At 38.4% G+C, this 20,672-nt stretch overlaps 1 protein-coding gene across 1 annotated transcript; it reads left to right on the forward strand.

The window, feature by feature from the left end:
• Nucleotides 1-6,691: 6,691 nt before the first annotated feature.
• tmed7.L (transmembrane p24 trafficking protein 7 L homeolog) lies at nucleotides 6,692-16,743 on the forward strand. Its single transcript, NM_001093965.1, is given in 4 exon segments — nucleotides 6,692-6,769; nucleotides 8,392-8,598; nucleotides 12,966-13,211; nucleotides 13,471-16,743. Coding segments are annotated over 3 exon segments (660 nt in total). The 5' UTR covers nucleotides 6,692-6,769; nucleotides 8,392-8,421; the 3' UTR covers nucleotides 13,708-16,743.
• Nucleotides 16,744-20,672: the final 3,929 nt, after the last annotated feature.

Here is a 20,672-nt window from a genome sequence, read left to right on the forward strand (position 1 = left end):
GTATGTGTATACATAAAAAGTGAGGGTTATTTTGAGAGGTTAAACTTAATGCACGCTTGTCTTTTTTCAACCCAAATTAACTACATAACTCTTTATGTGGTAATATAATAAGAAATGCCAGCTTTGTTGTAGCTCTAGTAACCCATAGAAACCAGCAAGTTGAGACTCATTTCATGAATATGCATTTAGGCGTTTCAGCCTTAGAGGATGAAGGGGCATAATGATATAGGAACAATTATCTGAAAGAATGCTGCACTCATGTTTCAGAAGCACTGCATCTACCCATTTGTTAAAGGACACAGGTCTTTCTTGGCCAAGAATATTACTTTTATGCACATGTTTAGGCTGTTACACCAGCCTTTCTCAAGCAGGGTATTTTTTAAATAATGTCCAAAAAGCAAAAAAAGATGTTTGCCCCACTCCGGATCCAGAAGTTAAAAATATATATTTTATTAAGTGGTTAAAAACTGAGTATGGGACTATGGCCTGACGTTTTTCATGTTAAAAACCCTTGATCGTGGGCTAACAATAATGTCTTTACAAAGTTGCAGTGCCATCTAGTGACAATATCATACTATTACACTATCTATCTAATTAATACGTTTGTGCTAAATATATTACAGTTAGTTATTAATACTTTTCTTTTCAAACAAAATGTGAAAAATCCCATCTGAAATTTAATCCCTGGGGGATTTGTGGACCAAATTATCTGTTGGTTAAGTATTCATGCTGAAGGTATAGTTTTTGTTTTAATTGTTACTAGGCGTGTCTTTTCAGCGACAATTTATTTACTAAAAAAAATAATGTTTTTGACAGTAAAAAAGGTGAACATGTCTTTCATGTCTGGGTTATGCTTTTATGTATTAGAACCTCTTCCACTGGCTGTAAGAGACAAAGGAAGGCATGGAAGCACAGTATATATTTAAGCCACTGTTCCAGAGGCAATGGATTCTGGGGCATTCTATGACCTTTTAATTGACTAAAAGACACTGGAGGTGACTAGGGGGAAAGAATAAAATTCTGTGTATGCAGATTCACCCGTGAGCCCCCCTGACATGGATGGATTCTGTTCTCAAGATAGCCTTTGTCACTAGTAGCCTGGTCTTGAAGCAAAACCACCTTTTTTGGCTGTAAGGGCAGTTATTTGTTTTGCTGTGCTGTAGAGCAATATCTCCTTGCACTCCCACCAGTAACTCCCTTTTACTCCTGTACTCTCTCATGTCATATGTTCCCAAGTCTATAAAACTGTGATTCCTTTGTTTTGCATTCTGACTCTTTGTGAGTTCAGAATCCACAGAGCTTGTGTCAAATAAATGTTGTCTTTGCACATCTAGGGATTTCCAGTTCCAGAATTTCCATGACAGTAGTGATGCCCAATATTATTAAAAATGTGCCTTCTATTCCATTTGCTGTGAAGCACAGTTCAGCTGGCAGTTCTGCTTAACACCTCTACCCCACTGCATACTTTTCATCTGGAGACCTGAGGGATGGGTATAGCCTTTCCAAGGCTGTGGCATTAGCCACCAATTGACTACAGTTACATATATGAATGACTAAAGTACTTTAGTCACTTACATGTGAGCAGGTCTGCAGTTACCCTCGTGGTGGCTTCCCGCTGCATGGTCATAATTTGTATAGTTTAGGGCAAGAGCAGAGTAGTTGCTTCTCTCCATCTGAGGAATATGAATGCGACAGCGAGAATTGAATGCATTGAAATCAGCAGCTTCCTGTATCTGCACTTAAAAATACAGTTTCTGTCTGTGCATAGCTAAACAGAGCTGAGCAGAGATCGTCCTGAAAAAAAGCGAAAGCAGCCATTTTCAAGCCAATCTCCACTACGCTCTGCTCTGTGTATCAACACACAGGCAAAAATAACAAATAAAAAAACAAACAAATGCAAAAAGTATTGTAGAAGTGATACCCTATATTGGCTAACAATAAAAATACATTGCAAGCTTTCTGAGCACCAATGCCCCTTCGTCAGGCAAAATACAAATGAAAGCTAGAAAGGCACAGCATATATACTGTTAGATCAGTGAAAGGTATTCGTGGGCAATAAATTAGGAAGTTACAGATAGATATTACAATGAATTAGGGTGGGTTGTAAATAGTCCATGAGTCTGGATTCGATCAGGTCACATAGTGTGACATGAAACCGGACCCTAAATTAAGGCCCTGTCTTAAAGGAGAAGGAAAGCTACGGAGACATTTTATTGCCAATAGATTAGCTGCAATAGTGCAAGCTAGAATGCTATATTTATTCTGTAGAATGTTTTACTATACCTGAGTAAAAAGCTCTAGAAACTCTCTGTTTGTTTAGGATAAGAGCTGCAGTATGAATGTGGTGTGACATCACTTCCTGCCTGAGTCTCTCCCTGCTCTGGGCTCAGATTACAGTAGAGAAGGGAGGGGTGGGGAAGAGGAGCAAACTGAGCATGCTCTTGCCCAGGGCAATGAGGTTTAAGCTGAAGGCAGGAAGTCTGATACAGAAGCCCATGTGTACACAATAGAAAGAAAGAAATGCAGTGTTTCTTTTGACAGGGGACTCAGAGCAGCACTACTTTGGGGGTTTACTGGTATATTTAGATGGACCTTTCTGATAAGGCTTACTTCGTTTTAACCTTTCCTTCTCCTTTAATGTGTTAAATAACTCCATACATTTGAATTCATAAATCTTCCTTTCCCGTTCAGTTTTAAAGTTCCCTTTTAGAATCAAGACCTTCATGTCCTGAAGACTGTGATTTTGATTGCAGAAGCATACCTCCCAACTGTCCCTTTTTTGGAGGGACAGTCCCTCTTTTGACAGCTCAACCTGCAGTCCCTCATTTGTACTGGAAAGTCCCTATTTTCTCTGCACTGAACAGCCAGAAAAAGAAACAAAGTTTCTAACTTAATTGGCTTTTAGCAGAGAGCACAGAACAGCTAACAAGTGCAAATAAGATACTTTGTAACAATTCTGAGACACAAAAAAACAGTTAAGATAAGGAGAAATATTTTCGAAGTTTCATAACCTGCCAAATTTTGTAAAATGAACATGGTAATTAGGAGGTGTGGCCACAGAAAGGCGTGTGGTCAAAAGATGCACTGCGCTACGTCCGAAAATAAATTTTTGTCCCTCTTTTTACTTACAAAATGTTGGGAGGTATGCAGAAGTGTTGCCCCACTGGTGTATCACATGATTTGGTGTTGATTTTATGTCGGTGATGGTTCACAATCGGTTGATTTTTGTCGTGTTTCTCCAATGTATATGCCTCCTGTAGAGCACCTAGTACATGTAATCATGTATACCACATTGGATGAAGTACACGAATAGTGGTCCAGAATGGTGTAGACTTTTTGTGTATTCGGAAGAGCAACTTGATCTTTGCACAGGATGTATTTGCAGGTTTCACATCTGTTGCAGGGAAATGTACCTGTTTTAGTAGTATTAGGAAGAGCACTTCTGACAATCATTTTCCTCAGATTAGGTGGTTGTCTATAAGACAAGAGAGGTAGTTCCGGGGATATTTGTTTTAGTCGGGTATCTGTATGGAGCATGGGTTGCAGGTGTCTGGCTAATTTTCTAATAATGTTCAGTTGTTGGTTGTAGGTAACAATAGGTACCCTGTTGTTTTCTGTCTTTTCTTTGTAATCCAAGAGTGTGTCTCTGGGTATTTGAGATATAGTTATCACTTCTACAATACTTTTTGTATTTGTTTGTTTTTTTATTTGTTATTTTTGCTACTGGCTAACACGGTACCACAGTTTTTGTTTAGCGCTTAACACACAGGCAAAAACTGTATTTTTAAGTGCAGATACAGGAAGCTCCTGATTTCAGCCCATCTGCTTCTCTCCATATCATTAATATTCCTCAAGCGCAGAGAAGTGTCCAATACGCTTGTCTTGTATAGTGAAAAGCAGGCATTTTCGAGGTAACCTCCGCTACGTAACACACAGCTGAGAGAAGCGGCGATCAACTTTGCCTGCTTTTACTTTTTTTCAGGCTGTTCTTCCCTTCTCTCTGTGTAGCTGCTAACAGGCACTGGAAGTTGCTGATTTCAGTGGATCCGCTTCTGTTTGTCGCATTTATATTCCTCAGGTGGAGAGAAGCATTCAATACACTAGTCTGCCCTTGCCCAAAAGAAGTGTATCCTAGTCCGCTGAGTAGAGCAGGCATTTAAAGAGCAACCCCAAGCAGGCGTACAAAATAGGGTTGCCATCTGGCCAGTATTTTACCAGCCTGGTAAAAATAATGGCTGATCCCATAGTTAGTAACAGGGAAAAAAGATAAATATATAGGCAGGCCGATATTTTTTTTCAGAAAAGGTGGCAACCCTAGTACAACATCAGAGTGGAAGTTTATTGTTGAAAAAAAACTTGGTTTTATACACTGGCAAATAGTTGCTCTTTAAGCACCTGCCTAACTGCACATTTCCTTGGGCAATTCTATCACCATTAGGGTTGTCACCCTTTCTGGAAAAAATACCGGCCTTCCTATATTTTTTTACTTCCTTGGCATAAAATACTTTCCAGGTGACAAGCCATATCAATGTTTGTTGCTAATGGCACCACTACTAGACAGTATAAACTGTATTTAGAACCAGGCATTCAGTGGAATTACACTTCCCAGAAAAGTTTCATAAGCACTGTTGATTGCGAACTCCAATGAGCAGGGCCTTCCACCACCCTCTATTTCCCTCTTATGAAGAGAAATTTAAATGGAAACTATTGTAAAAATTAACATTTTAATATGTCATCATGCTAAAATCCAAATTTTTCTTAATATAATAAATGTAAAGAATTCTGACATGTCTCTGAAATAATCTAATTAATATTTGAGCATCTGTCTCTCTTCATGCAGGAGTTGGGAGTCTGATTTTGAATGGCAATTGGTCTAATGCAGCCTTTGGGGGGGAGGGTTGCCGCCATTTAATAAAATTTCCACGGGCCGGTGGTGGGGACGGGAACAAAAAGGGCGGGCCATGATGTAAAAGGGGGAGGGACATGACATAAAAGGGGCAGAACATGGTGTAAAGGGGGAGGAGCAACAGCACACAATGGCCAGAATAAGGCAAAAAGGTAGGCTTTGGGCGGATAGGGGACAGCCCAAGGGCTTTTGTTAGGGGTATTACAAATTTACTGGCAGCTACATTGCCAGTAAATTGCGATACTGGCCATGGCAGGTGTTTTACCGGTTAGGCCGGTAAAATACCATCCGGGTGGCAACCCTGGGGGGAAGGGGGGGACACTTTTTGCCTAGAAGATGCATTAGACCCGTCTTTTATAATCACCATAAATATTTTCTCTCTACATACAGCATCTGTGCCAGAATCAGTTATTTTAGTAGATTGTGTTTGTGCTAGGGTTGCCACCTGGCCGGTAAATATGATGCTTTATGCCAATGTTATTAAAGGGAAACTATACCCCCAAAATGAATACTTAAGCAACAGATAGTTTATATCAAATTGAATGACATATTAAAGAATCTTACCAAACTGGAATATATATTTACATAAATATTGCCCTTTTACAACTCTTGCCTTGAACCACCATTTCATGACTCTATCTGTGCTGCCTCAGAGATCACCTGACCAGAAATACTACAACACTAACTGTAACAGGAAGAAGTGAGGAAGCAAAAGGCAGAACTCTGTCTGTTAATTGGCTCATGTGACCTTACATGTGGTTTGTATGTGTGCACAGTGAATCTTACGATCTCAGGGGGCGGCCCTTATTTTTTAAAATGGCAATTTTCTATTTATGATTACCCAATGGCACATACTACTAAAAAAGTATATTATTATGATAATGGTTCATTTACATGAAGTAGGGTTTTACACATGAGCTGTTTTACTCGGTATCTTTTAATAGAGACCTACATTGTTTGGGGGGTATAGTTTTCCTTTAATAGGAAAAAATGGCAAGAATGCAGAAAGGCCGGTATTTTTTTCCAGAAAAGGTGGCAACCCTAGTTTGTGCTGGAATCAGTTATTTGAGTAAGCTGCTAGGAAAGGGAGTCCCCCCTGAAAATCATATTGGATCTATCAATGGAAATCTAACACCAAGCTCCTGCACGACACGCTTTGAGTTGCCAGCTGGCCGGTATTTTACCAGCCTGGCCAGTAAAAATGATGGTTGATCCCAATGTTATTAATAGGGGAAAAAACATAAATATATAGTTGGGCCGGTATTTTTTTCCAGAAAAGGTGTCAACCCTAGACACAATGAAGAGAAACAGATGCAGCAAGTGAAGATAAACTTGATCACTTCAGAATTTTTAATTGATTGTATTTAGAAAGTTTCTGATTTCTGTTTGGTGAAGCTTATTTTGCATTTTCACAACAGAAGAGGATTATGGGAATAATATTAGCGGTACACAGAGACTTGACACGCACATATTGAGTTTCCTGCCAATAATTTATATTTCAGTGCATTAAAAAAGCAGTGCCATTTATTTCAGACACTTGAGGTATGACAGTAACTATGTATCTCTATTTCTCTTATTCCAACGTGAACCTTCTCCTCTGCCCTTTCATTATGTGAAACTAAGAGATAAGCGCCATCCGGCTGGCACACAACCCCACCCAGCTGTTCCCCGGATGTGACGCGTTACACACGCTCCTTGCGCACGCCTCTTCCCTAAGCAACACGTACACACTGAGCTGAGCGTTTCCGGGGCAACCTTACCGCTTTCCGGCTTTGTGCCTGTACCCTTCTGTCCCAGTCATTCTCCTCCTCTGCCACGACAACAGCGGCTGCCTGTTATCCGTACATCCGGGACATTGCCGCGGTGAGTGACAAGCGGGAGCTGGGGGATATAGTGCAGTGATCAGGCTCTGAGAGGCCCGCGCTGTGTGCGGCAGGTGCAGTGTGATGTCACGGATTATACCTGTTTGGCCGGCAGCGCCTGAATCTCTAGGCCTGATGTGCACAACGCGCTAGTCCCTTGTAGTTCCGCATTGTGTTTAAATTACACACATTTCGCTTTTGGCGCAACAAACTGGCGCTTTGAGTTGTTATTTAGACTGCACTACTTGGTCTATCTATTCCTGCCTTGGGGGAAGTTTGTGAATTCCCACAACAACTTGCTGTACATTAGCAGCAGTCACAGCAGCCCAACAATGCAGTTCTTATCACTTGTATGACACTGGGAGGGAATGTTGTGGGCCTGGAATAAAGAGGGCCCTATGGAAGAATGGTTTATGCCTTACTCTCCAATGTGTTTTACATATACAGACAATGCTACTTGTGATTTATGGGGTCCTAAAAAGAATTTGCAAATGTCCCATTGTGTCACCCTCCCCTGTGGTCTAGATGCTTTGTATGATCTCTATTGTTCGCTGCTAGATCACGTATGTGCGTGTAACCTGTGTATCAGCAGATGGACGTTGATTTTCCATGGGTGATATATCAGATGCCACATACAGCTATGGGATCCGTTATCTAGAAAGCTCCGAATTACAGGATGGCCATTTCCTATAGACACCATTTTAAACATAAATAAATTTTTTTCTGTAATAATAATAAAACAATACTGTAAAAAATAACTGCAGGTTTTAAAAAATCCCTTACTTTGTCAAATGAGTACTTTCACTGAGGGAGTCCATACCGAGACTATTACATGCAAATTTCAGAAGCATGCTCAGATTGAAGCACTGCCTTGAGTATTCTACCCATTTCTTGAGCTTACAGATAGTGTATTTACTTAGTAAATTGTTTTAGTTATGATTGGTGCCCTTTAAGTAAAACAGGAATTAAAAGCAGTAGCCTTGGTGGTTGCATATTCTGTGTTCTTGATACTCTTACATTATCTGCCCTTCTCTGAACACTTTTTTGTGCCCCATAAAGAATTTGTGTTTGAGCATAAAATCTGCTACACATTCTGCAGTTTTTCCCATGTATTCAGCTCAGAAAAGTAGAAATACTGCACATACCGTGTATAAATATTCCTTCTACTTTTGTGCACTGAATGCACTGGAGAATATTCTTTTTAACTGCATTAGTTGTAGCCTGTTTTACAATCAAGGGTTACACCACTAAATTCTGATCTTTTTTTCTATATGCCTGCTATGTTTTTGCCATAGGGTTTGATTTGTATAGCAAATACCCAATTTTAATTTTGAACTGTAATTGTAACCTTGTAACAATGTGATGCAGTTATGGAGACTACAAGCACTTTTCTCTGACTTTAACATAGCTTTTTACCTACAATAGAACATAACATTCTGCATCTCCTTCCATAATTATATACATGCAATAGTCTACAAATGTGCATGCGTAAACCAGCCCCAAATTATGTGTACCCTAACTTATTAGGGGCAGTTCAGGTTTGCTTTAGCATTAGTCATTACCTTAACTTTTTTAAAAATGTCTCGCATTTGTTCATTCTCTGTATCCTTCGTTTTGTTTTAGCTGGTCCTTGAGGCTGTGGAAAGGGGCACCATGTGGAGGTTGCAATATCTAGTGAAGGAGTTCAGGTGGTGGTCATTCCTCTCCTTCATGCTGTTTAGTTTAGGATGTGTCACAGCCTCAGAACTCACTTTTGAGCTGCCTGATAATGCCAAACAGTGCTTCTATGAGGATATCACTCAAGGAACCAAGTGTACACTGGAATTTCAGGTAATATGGATAAAATAATTTGTAATCTTTCTCTAATACCTGCTTTTTTATTATGATTGGATTAGATGATTCTCTATAGCAATAGGGGGATGAAAACTGGGTTAAAATGGATAAATAAATATTTCTTGAGGCAACCTAGAATTCAAGTATGATCATAAGTACAGTTATACACCAGCTATGTGTATTGGGTAAGTTTGATTAGTACAGTAGACCTGTTATAGAAGGGTATTTAACTATTTGCATTAAAGGGCATGTAAAGGCAAAAAAATAAAATCCCATTTTTACTTTAATGAAAAAGAAACCTATCTCCAATATACTTTAATTAAAGTACCGTTTTTATAAGAAACCTGACTGTATGCAGTGAAATTCTCCCTTCGTTTACTGCTGTGGATAGGAATTGTCAGATGGTCCCTAAATGCTGAGCAGGGATACAATCAAACTTATGAACAGCAGGGGGAGCCCCCGCCTTACTTCCCAGCCATGCAGAACTCAAGCAGCTTTGTTTATGACAATCCCTAAGCAGCCCAGACCACACTGAGCATGTGCACAGTCTTAATCTTGCAAAGATGTTTAACAAAGTTACAAGATGGTGACCCCCTGTAGCCAACTTTGAAAGCATAAATTATTTGTTTGATTAGGCTTGTGGTGCAGTAAGTTCAAGTTTATATTTAGTGTACAAAATACAGCATTTCTAGCCTTATTCTATTTTAGACTTTACATGCCCTTTAAGTGATTATTTGTGCACATTACGTAATGAGTTTTATTCTCCTGAAAATGTTGTCTTTGTCCCAGCATGGCATATATCTATCCAATATTAGCATGGGCAAATTTAGGTGTTTGAGCCCAAATGTTGAGATTGTTTTGCACAAGCCTGCAGATCTGTGCTTTAGGGTTATGTCTTGTTAGATTTTTTTTGTTGAGACATCATCTTCGGGATATGTTATGACTAGCAATCTGTGAATATTTTCAGGAAAGGAAGAAGTTGCAATACAAATTCTTCTTCTTAAAGTGTAAGAGACCATAGACAACTGTACTATCTTTCTGATTCAGGGAGGAGGGAGCACCCATGAAACCATACTTTTAAAATATATAAATTTAGGAAAATAGGATCCCTTAAGTACAGCACAGTGCAATGTAAGGGCATTTGCACATTTAAATGAAATGCAGTAATTGCATCTCTTTTACTAAGTAAGCATGAAATGTGGAGCCTATCACCTTCTAAGGTGTGTCTCAGTTGAGTAAACAGAGTGATGGTAGTGACATTTGATTGTAAAGCTGCAAAAAAACAAAAGTACATTAGAGAAGTGCTTGTAATAGGGCGGCGGCACATAATCCGCACTCTTATTAGTCCCTCTAGCATTGTATAGCTCTCACAAAGCAAATTCATATTAACTTATGTTTAGGCTAGTCCTCCGTCCCAAGAACTATCAGTTTCATTAGTTGCACAGTGATGCAGCAAATGCTGAGCTGTCCTTTGCATATTAAGCACCATTAGCAATGGTCATTAATTGTGTTTGAGAATAACCAGTCAAACTGGTTATACCAGAGAAAACCATCAAGCATTATGTGATTATATTGGTCTATTAAAAGTAGGTATACTTTCAAAGGGTTTTTCTCTTTTACATATCTGAATAAAGAGTCGAGTGTTTGCTAAATGAACCTGTCAGCATTTAGAAACTGCAGTTATAATGGTTTAGTAAACTGCTAGAAACTATATACTACTTAAACATAAATTCCAACAGGTTGGACATTCTTATTGTTTGCCAAAATGTGATCTGTATAGTAACAGATGTTCAGCTACAGAACACAATTTGTACAAAGTAACAGGTGCATCAGGCCTTTGTTCTTTAATTTATACAGTATATATTTTATTTAGAGTTAAGAAGACTTGCATGGCTTGATGCATTGTATTGTCTGATTATGGTGACACTGCAGCACAGCATTGTGTTTTTACAAGATACAATGATATTACACACATAGCTACTTTATGTTTTAGTCAGTTGTCTGCATACTAGTCAGTCTTGTTATATCTTCCCAGACTGATTGTTTGTACAACTTGTATAGTAATTTCTGCTTCATTTATCTGATGTTTACATGACTCAAAATCCACTTCTCTATTATAACAAATATCTTGTGAAACAAAAGTACTTCAAGTACTGACACCTGAAATAAGTAGGCCACATCTAAAGGTACATAAATACCTAAATATTTACCTTGAAATTGCCAGAGAAGTTAAAAAAAAAGTATAAACTGACAGTACAGGAGCCTCCCGACTCTGCCTCGGAATGGGTGAAGAGATTCCTATCCATAAGCAAGCATTGCTCGGCTAACAAAAAAAATTCTTCCCAAGTTTGTTTTTAACACAAGAATGGCAAAGTTCTTTGAAAGGATCTCTCGGCTTGCTTTAACGCTTCCCATGCGTGGCACTCCAAACAAGGTGCTGCTGCCGCCATGTAAGGATACATTTGTATTGCTTTCAATATGCAACATTACTAAACCTAAAATCATTTACTGTATTTTTATGACAGTTACCTTTTATCACTCCCTACGCTGTATAATCGTAAGTCATCAAGAATGCCTCATATGTTTAAAACTCTAAACACTACTTCCTCAAGTCAGGACTAAAAGCATTAAATATTAAGCTTCCAACAATCTCATGGGCTTATACCAGAAATGACACAAAGGGGTTATTTATATCAAAGGTCGAATTTTAGAGCTTTTTATACCTTGAATTAACTCACAACTCGAATGGTTTCTAATTTAAGAAAAAACTTTAATCAGTGAGTTCGGGGTTAACGACCAGAAAACTTGAATTGATGCAGTTTTCAGGCAAAACACTCCAAAAAAAAACCCAAACATCATGAAGACTATTAGCATCTTCAAATGATTCAAGGGACCTCTGCCATTGACTCCTACATGATCTCGACAGGTTTTAGCTGGAGTATTTTCGGATTCAAGCTATTTCCAGGGTTGAGATATAATACATTTTGAAACATTTAAAAAAAAAAAACTCAGAAAATTCAAGTTTTTATTTAACCCGAAAAAATTGATTTTTGACCAAAAAATAAACTTGAAAACTCAAATTTTTGTGGAAAACACAATTTGATCCCTAATAAATCTGGCCCAAAGTATATGACATGATATATGTTGTTTCTAAGCAACGATGTTGTTTTACCAAACCTCAATCATTGCCACATAAACCCACAATATACCTACAAAAAGCCTGTGACGTATGCACCGCTGTATTTTTATCCAAAACACTGGTACATACCCTGTGACCATGATCTCAAGAAATATATATATATATATATATATTTTTTTTTCATGGACATTGAACACGGTTTGTGGACACTGACATCTACTGGTGGCAAATGGAATTACACACAGACACTGAAAGAGCCAGCAAATGAAAAAGACTTTGTTCTGATTTTGGTGCCATTTTCATTAATGGGGGTGGGTATTTAATGAACACATCAGTGTTACCCAATATCCTTGAAAAAGGTCCCAAGGTGGGATTGAAACGTCGGATTAAGATGTAAAATCACTTGAATAAATACTATTTTCTTCATCTACAACAATGTGAGTTCTGATCCTCTCTACACTATCGATGCAACTTTGATCGTGCACCACCTGCAAAATAATGATCTGAGTGCTGGTGCTGTGGGATAACATATATATATATATATATATATATATATATATATATATATATATATATATATATATATATATATATATATATATATATAAGATTTGATGTATGTGTGTATATTTTTATATATATATATATATCATGTCTTGAGAAAGGTCCAGACTGGACCGAAACGTTGACAAATAAACTTCACTTTTCTTGATCTCATTATGAAGTCCTGGAGTGCGTCATTCCTTGGAACACGACTATCTGCACTATATATGACAGCACCCAGGCAGTAAAATTCTGCTGGATTGGAGTGCACCACAGCCTGAACTGTGTGTGTGTGTATAGATAGATAGATAGATAGATAGATAGATATGCATTGAAAAGCAAAATAATTTTTTTAATGTCGCTTTGTTTGATGTCAAATAAATACACTTCAGCTTTGGGGCTGATCAATGGTTGATCAAGGCAAATGTGAGCAGAAGGAATCACTGCTATGTTAATATGTGCTAATATATACGAGGCCTGATATTGTCCTGCAGGCAATACAAGTGCTAAAACTTGAATAAAGCATATCATTGCAATGTCAGACCTCTCATTGTAATCAGTTAGAAGAGCCCTACAACATAAACTTGATGAATAGCATTCATTTCAGTCAGCCCTTTTATTTTATTTAAAGCTTTATCATTATAATCTTCACTGAAAGCTTCTTTGTATCTACTTTTGACAGGTGATCACTGGTGGGCATTATGATGTGGACTGCAGACTAGAGGATCCGGATGGAATTGTATTGTACAAGGAGATGAAGAAGCAGTATGACAGTTTTACCTTTACTGCGACCCGCAATGGGACCTACAAGTTTTGTTTCAGTAATGAATTCTCCACATTCACACACAAGACCGTCTACTTCGATTTCCAGGTTGGAGATGACCCACCTCTTTTTCCCAATGTGAACGGGGCGACTGCTCTTACTCAGGTAAGTGTAAATGTGTGCGAACGCTAGTCTGTTGCACTTGTTTTATTGATTTATTTTCAGACATTCAAGGTCGCATGACTTTGAGCAAAAAATTCATTTTTAATTTTTTTTTTGCATCCCTAAACTTTGTAATCTGATGCAGGAAAGCATTCATGTATGTACAATTTGCAGTCTAGTGGATCTTTTGTGTGCATGTGGAGATTTATCTATTTTATGTCTCATTTTTGGTTTATTTATTGGACCTTTTCTATTTTGACAGATGGAATCTTCCTGTGTTTCCATCCATGAGGCACTGAAGTCTGTAATTGATTACCAGACACATTTTCGACTGCGGGAGGCGCAGGGACGCAGCAGGGCTGAAGATCTGAATAGCAGAGTAGCCTATTGGTCTGTAGGGGAGGCCGTTATCCTCCTTGTTGTAAGCATCGGACAAGTATTCTTGTTGAAAAGCTTCTTCTCAGACAAAAGAACCACTACAACCCGCGTTGGTTCATAACCAATGTTTCAAAGGAAGCCCTGCTTGCGATACGATTTGCACCCAACTGCAAAGGTTTTTTTCTTTGTTGTTTTTCCTGGTTACCTGTAAGTAAAGAACTGTATATATTGGTAAAACTATAATTTACCTTTTAGATTCCACTGTAGCTGACCCTTTAAAAAAAGACAATAAAATGGAAAAAAATATATAGGTTTTTTTTTTTGGAAAGGGTGGTAACTTTTATTTGTAATGTTTTGGGGATTTTTTTATTTCTAAATTTTGATTTCCACGTTGAGCATTTAACTCTTAAGGTTAATATATTGTCAGTTTCTCAAGAACACTCATCTCTGCTCTTTATTTATTAGTCCCACATACTCCGAAAATATGGCTGTTCACGTTATGTTCGCAGTTAAGCTTTCGAATGGCCAACCTGACTGAAATTTTAGTTTCACTGTAATCTTATCCTGTTTGCCTTAAGCATCACATACTCCATAGCCAGACAAGCTGTCCTACACTGAGGCGTCTGATAGTGACCGCACTGCATGTTACCCTGAACAAATGGTAACACGTATGTTATTTATTCAAAATATATGGCTCTAGACAAAAACGTTTTCTCAGGCCCCATTAAAAGTGCATGTCTTATTTCAGCAGTGAAATTTCCCTCTCCAGGAAGATTCTTCTCATAACTGCCATCATTCTGAAACATTCACTGAATATTTGCATTTGAGCACCAATATAGGTGACCGAGAGAGAGAGGTGTGACTTGCACAGATTTTTTTTTAAAGGAAACTAGAAAGTATTTTACCAGTTGTGAAAAATATAGCCTAGAGTTTGTCTTTTGATATGGAAAAAGATAATTTTTTTTATTGCAGTGCTTCATGGAATTTTTTGTTTCCTGCTGCTAGAGACCTGGAACTTCTGTTCAGTCCTACACCCAGCAAACACAACTATAAAGGTCAGAGCCACTGAGAAAAAAACAGTGGAATTGTAGTCAGTGGCATTATTAAGGGAAGAACTTCACAGGCGATTTTAAGTGCCATATCATCCGCCCCGACGCACTGAGATGCATTGCAGGAAACTCTGCATGTTGCGTCTTCATCCGACGGTCATGTCGGATGCACGCAGCAACATCATCTGACATTCCTATTACTTACCTTTGATTCAGCGCATCCGACGTGATGCCTGCGTTTCATCTCAGCGTATCGTAACAGACGGTATTGCACTTAAAATCGCCCGTGGCGTTCTACCCTAAAAAGGCCTGTTTAAAAAAAGAAAAGAATGTGAGTCCCTAATGCCTTTCACTACATAAGAAAATAACTTAAATGTGAGTTACTTTGTATAAAATAAAGTACGTTTTCTGTCTAGTTTGACGTTTTGTTGCCATAAATAATGACGCACAATGATTTCCGCTAACCTGAAACACACACTGGGGCTGATTTGTGAACATAGGTGCTAAATTGCACCAGTGCAGGTAACCAGAGTAACCAATCGGATCTTTTTCACTTGTAGTTGACTGTTCCAAGCAAGTTGCTAAATGTTTGCTATTGGTAATTGCACTTTGGCGCCTCTGTGTAAATAAGCCCTGTTTGATCTCACAAACCTGTATTTTTGACCCATTGTCCATGTTGGCAGCATCAGTTCACTTTGAGTTTCAGATCTGTATAAAGATATTTGCTACAGTTGGCTCATTCAATAAATCTGCTAAACCCTAAAACCAAAGTTTTCATATCCATTGCTTGATTGACCCTCTTTTTGCACATCCTTTATCTAGTATGATTGTTACTTTGTTGGACCAACCCATTTCTCCTTTTATTTGATAACCTCTTTCCACATGTGGAAATAAATGTAAACAAACACAAGAACGTTGCCAAAAATTCTATGCAGGGCCCCCTCAAAGACTTCCATCACTTGAGCAAATGTCAGCGGAGACTTAACCTGGTGAGGGTAGCAGCAAATATTTGCTCAGGAAACCCCAAGCTCTGGATCTGTAAAGTAGGCCTTGGTCAGTGTGATGCAAAGTGCTGTCGGCTGCCCTGCAGTCTATGAAAATGCTGTGCTGATTCAGCTAATCTAGATTTCCCTCTAAAGCAAGAATCCTCAAACAGGGAAACACAACTGGGTTGTCCATGTGGTCCAGTAAGTAGGTAGTGGCAATTAGCAGATTAGTTTCTATGATGATTGTCCCCTCACTAGTTTGTAATCTTTAAACAAAACACATTTTGAATTAAGGGGAATTTTATTACCCAATAGCTTTCGTGTATGTACTCTGTATATAAGATAGGAATTTATTAAGTGGCCATTGTGCCCAACTGAGATCACTTACCTCTTGGTCATGTCTTATTCTATGTAGTGGCAAAGAAGCAGAATTATTTTGAATTGTGAATCAACTACTAAAGCTGCGCCGGCCCCATCATTTCTACAACCTCCCTATCTGCATATAATGTTGCATCGATCAATTTTAACTCTGTGGGTGTTTGCAGGGTTGAGAACACCAATCTTGGGGGGATCACTTTATTTGTTCCACACTTGCTGCATAGGTGTCCTATTCTTTTGGCCATATGAAAGAAACATCACCTTTTTATTACAATAAACATCCTAGTAAAAATATCTACATTTGTGGACACAGCAACATGAATATCTCAAATTATAAACGGAGGCATCTATAAGCTGGTACCAAAGTGAATTAATGGCAGCCAAACATGCATTATGGATATTAGAGCTGATATGTATGTTTCTCTTTTATAGTAGTGTGTTCAGTGACTGGTCACACAAGAGGGGTAGTAACTGGTTGTAGTAGTGCACTTAAGTGTGTTTTCTTCATTGTTTACATCTATACATTATCTTGTCCAAATAGAGATATGGAAATAAAGGCAACGATTGTGCAGATTGGTGTTTGAGCCTTTTCATATTAATCCATAAAACTTTAATTTTGGACCTGTGCAAAAAAATCTCACCGATCTGCTGTTGTCTGAAAAAGTATAGAGCTAGGGATGATCATCTTTGCACAGAATATCATGCTTAAATGAAGGCAATGAAATAAAAACATTGAAGAAAATTCTTTGAAGCATTTTGTGTATTTCTGCTGCTTACTACATATATGTCTGGGGTATCACTAGAAGGATACTTAAAGGACATGTAAAGCCTACATTTTCCTACCATGTATATACAGTACGTTGGGCATATCATTTGTACTTAATATATACCCTCCATTTGCCAGCGCCATTACATTTTCCTAAAACAAATAGCAGCTTTCACACGGCAGCCATTTTACCTCTGACACATCATCAGTAACACTGACATCTGCAAACAGGACATGTATGCTGTAAAGTTCATGCAATGCAGAATGCAGGTTTACACAGGCACAACATACTTTGATAAAAAGTTCTGCTGGGGTTGAGCACTGTAATGGTTAAGCTGAGCTCAGGGGAGGTGGTTGGGAGAAAAAGAGCTAGAGTTTGTATGGGAACCAGCAATGCTATATGTTCATTGGCTGTTAGACTGGAGGGTGTGTTTAGTAATCTGAACTGAGAAGAACGGAGCATGTTCATGAGCCAACAGCCAAAGTAAATTCCTGAGGGAGGGGGCAGAGTGGGTTAGAGGAGGAGAAGGAATTCCAAGTGATTAAGGGGATGTTGCAGCCTTACTGTTAACCTTTTAACAACCAGAGTGGCAGTAATATAAAGATTTCAAAGAGGTTGTTCACTGATTACATTTTTGTGTGTGTGGGAGGGTTACATGTGCTTTAAGTGACAAAGTAATGATATCACTTTGTGCAATATTAATATGTCATAATCCCACTGTCTATGTGTTGACAGTGATAAAGTATGTATTGAACTCCACATTACAAGGTGCTATTCAATGTCACGCACAATATATGCAAACAAATTAATGTTCATTCTTCTGAAACTAGAACACTGAGACTGATGCGCTCTTTATAGCTAGGAAACCTGCTTTAACAGGGCCTTAAGATATATGGACACCAGAAATTAATTTTTTTATATCTATCATAACATTATCTTTGCATGCTATTTATAATTTTGCCAGAAAAGCATTTGTCTGATTCTGTTACATGACCTATCTGATCTCCCATGTTTTTCTATGTGGAAGCTGCCATATTTGTGCAGCAGTAATCCATCAGCATTAGAAACTCTTTACAGTTTGAGAACGAACAGGTTCAGGTTGGCAAAACAGTCAGGTTTAGGAACTTCAAGTACCGATTACTTATAAAAGGAGCCCTATCCTATGATGTGGCAGGCTATCCTACAAATGTAAAGGCAAGACATAGGCATATAATGTTAATAACAGTATTGGAGTGCTTCACTTTAGATCTGAAATAGAACAGTTTACATAGAAGGACTCCAGGAGAAAATGTCCTGACGACGGCTCTCTGCGAGTCGAAACGCGTTGAGATGCACCATGCACTAATAAAAATATTTTGATATATATATATATATATATATATATATATATATATATATATATATATATATATATATATATATATATATATATATATATATATATATATATATATATATATATAAACATTCACAAAGTACCTGCACTCCTTCCTTGTTAGTCGAATGTGGGTGCTTGGTCAATCAGCGTATACAGTATTCAAAGTGGACCAGCAACTTCGGTGTGCTGGTCCACTTTGAATACTATATATATATATATATATATATATATATATATATATATATATATATATATATATATATATATATATATATATATATATATATATTAGGGTTGCCATGACAACCAGTGTTTTTTGGCGCCATTCACTTCTGGGGGAGGGTATTTAGCAGTTTGTGTTGGTCACAATCTGGTTTGTTATCCTTGAGAAAGAGCACAGTTGGTGTTCGAAATGTCGGATTTTTTTCACAAGTATTCCCGTTGAGTGCGGTACTATGTTACTTTATTTAACTTATTTACCATCACCTGGGCAATTTGCTAAACAAGTTTAGGGTGTGTTCCTCCATGTTTTTATATATATAGATATAGATATATAGATAGAAAGCAAAAAAACTTCCGCACACATAGGTCTTGATAAGTGAAAAAAAGCTGGTAGATTTATTTCAACGTTTCAGCTTATAAACTCAAGCCGACAAGCCGTCCTGATGAAGGCTTGAGTTTGTAAGCCGAAACGTTGAAATAAATCTACCAGCTTTTTTTCACTTATCAAGTCCTATGTGTGCGGAAGTTTTTTGCTTTATAGATATGAATTTTTGTTCCAGCACCTAGGCATCACCATGACTATCTGAGTTCACCTATCTAGTTATATGTCTATATATAGATATATATATATATAGATGTATATAGATATAAAGATATATATGAAACGCCTCCCAATCAATTTGACTGCATTTAGCTGGATTTGAGCAGACAGTGTCTCTGAACACCTCAGAATTAATTTGGCTGCTTCTGTCCTGTGTCACATCATAGATAAACACTAGTGTCCCAGTGTCACTGACAGCCATGCACGCCCAAGCCATCACACTGCCTCCACCATGTTTTACAGATGATGTGGTATGCTTTGGATCATGAGCTAACTGTCACGTCTTCTCCATACTTTTTTCTTGCCATCATTCTGTTGATCTTGGTTTCATCTGTCCAAAGAATGTTTTTCCAGAACTGTGCTGGCTTTATTTAGATGTTTTTTTAGCAAAGTCCAATCTAGCCTTTCTATTCTTGATGCTTATGAGTGGCTTGTACCCTGCAGTGCACCCTCTGTATTTACTTTCATGCAGTCTTCTCTTTATGGTAGACTTGAATATAGATATACCTTCCTCCCGGAGAGTCTTGTTCACTTGTTTGGCTGTTGTGAAGGGGTTTCTCTTCACCATGGAAATGATTCTGCGATCATCCACCACTGTTGTCTTCCATGGACGTCCAGGTCTTTTTGCGTTGCTGAGTTCACCAGTGCTTGCTTTCTTTCTCAGGATGTACCAAACTGTAGATTTTACCACTGCTAATATTGTAGCAATTTCTCGGATGGGCTATCCCCCTGTAGACAAACATGGGGGGCCTTCTCCCCCTCGGAGAACTAATGAAACACATGCTATCCAGCACATACTTCAAAACGTTCTGGAAACAGAAAGAGGGACAAAAAGATTTGCCACGTTATGACATTTTGAACACATTTTTATTTTTATGTTATTACAGTTTTGCTAATGAAGGTGAATTGCTTTTAAGAATTCTTTTGCCTATCCCCTCCAGTCCCCGGCGGCCGCAGCAGCTAGGAAACTTTCAGCTCTTTCCCCTTCTCACTCTGCTAGTCTGCTGCCACTTTTGTTTTTCACCTTGTGAAACCAGCAACCTGCATCCCAAGCTTCCACCCCGCAGCCATTGTCCTGCCACTGGGAAGCTTCGTGTGAGTGCTCAGCGTAGGGAAAGTTCCTCTCAGCCTGGCCGCCCAGGAGGCGCTCACTCCCACACTCCCTCCAGTCTGTGCATGTGATGTCACTTCCGGGTTCGCGCGGTGCAGCGGTGACCCAGAAGCGGCGGCTGTGGCAGGTCCCGGCAGCTTTAAGGTGGCTGGGCCCCCCCCATTGCAGGGGAATTAAATATGCCACTGTAAAGAGGTGGTTCACATTTAAGTTAGCTTTTAGTATGTTATAGAATGGCCAGCAAGGGAATCTTCTTTTTTGTGCCTTATTTACTATAGTTCTTGAATCAGTTGCCATCTTCTGACTCCATCTAAACACAAGTGCTCTATAAGGCTACAAATGTATTGTTATTGCTACTTTTTATTACTCCTCTTTCTATTCAGGCCCTCTCCAGTCTCATATTTAAATCAATTCATGGTTGCTAGGGTAATTTTGGTCCATGATTGCTGAATTTCAAACTGGAGAGCTGCTGAATAAAAAGCTAAATAATTCAAAAACCACAAATAATAAAATCTGAAAACCAAATTGTTTGGGAATATCACTCTCTACATCATACTAAAGTTTAATTCAAAGGTTAACGACCCCATTAAAGGA

The sequence above is a fragment of the Xenopus laevis genome, chromosome 1L (assembly GCF_017654675.1).
Source record: "Xenopus laevis strain J_2021 chromosome 1L, Xenopus_laevis_v10.1, whole genome shotgun sequence".
Taxonomy (NCBI): Eukaryota; Metazoa; Chordata; class Amphibia; order Anura; family Pipidae; genus Xenopus; species Xenopus laevis.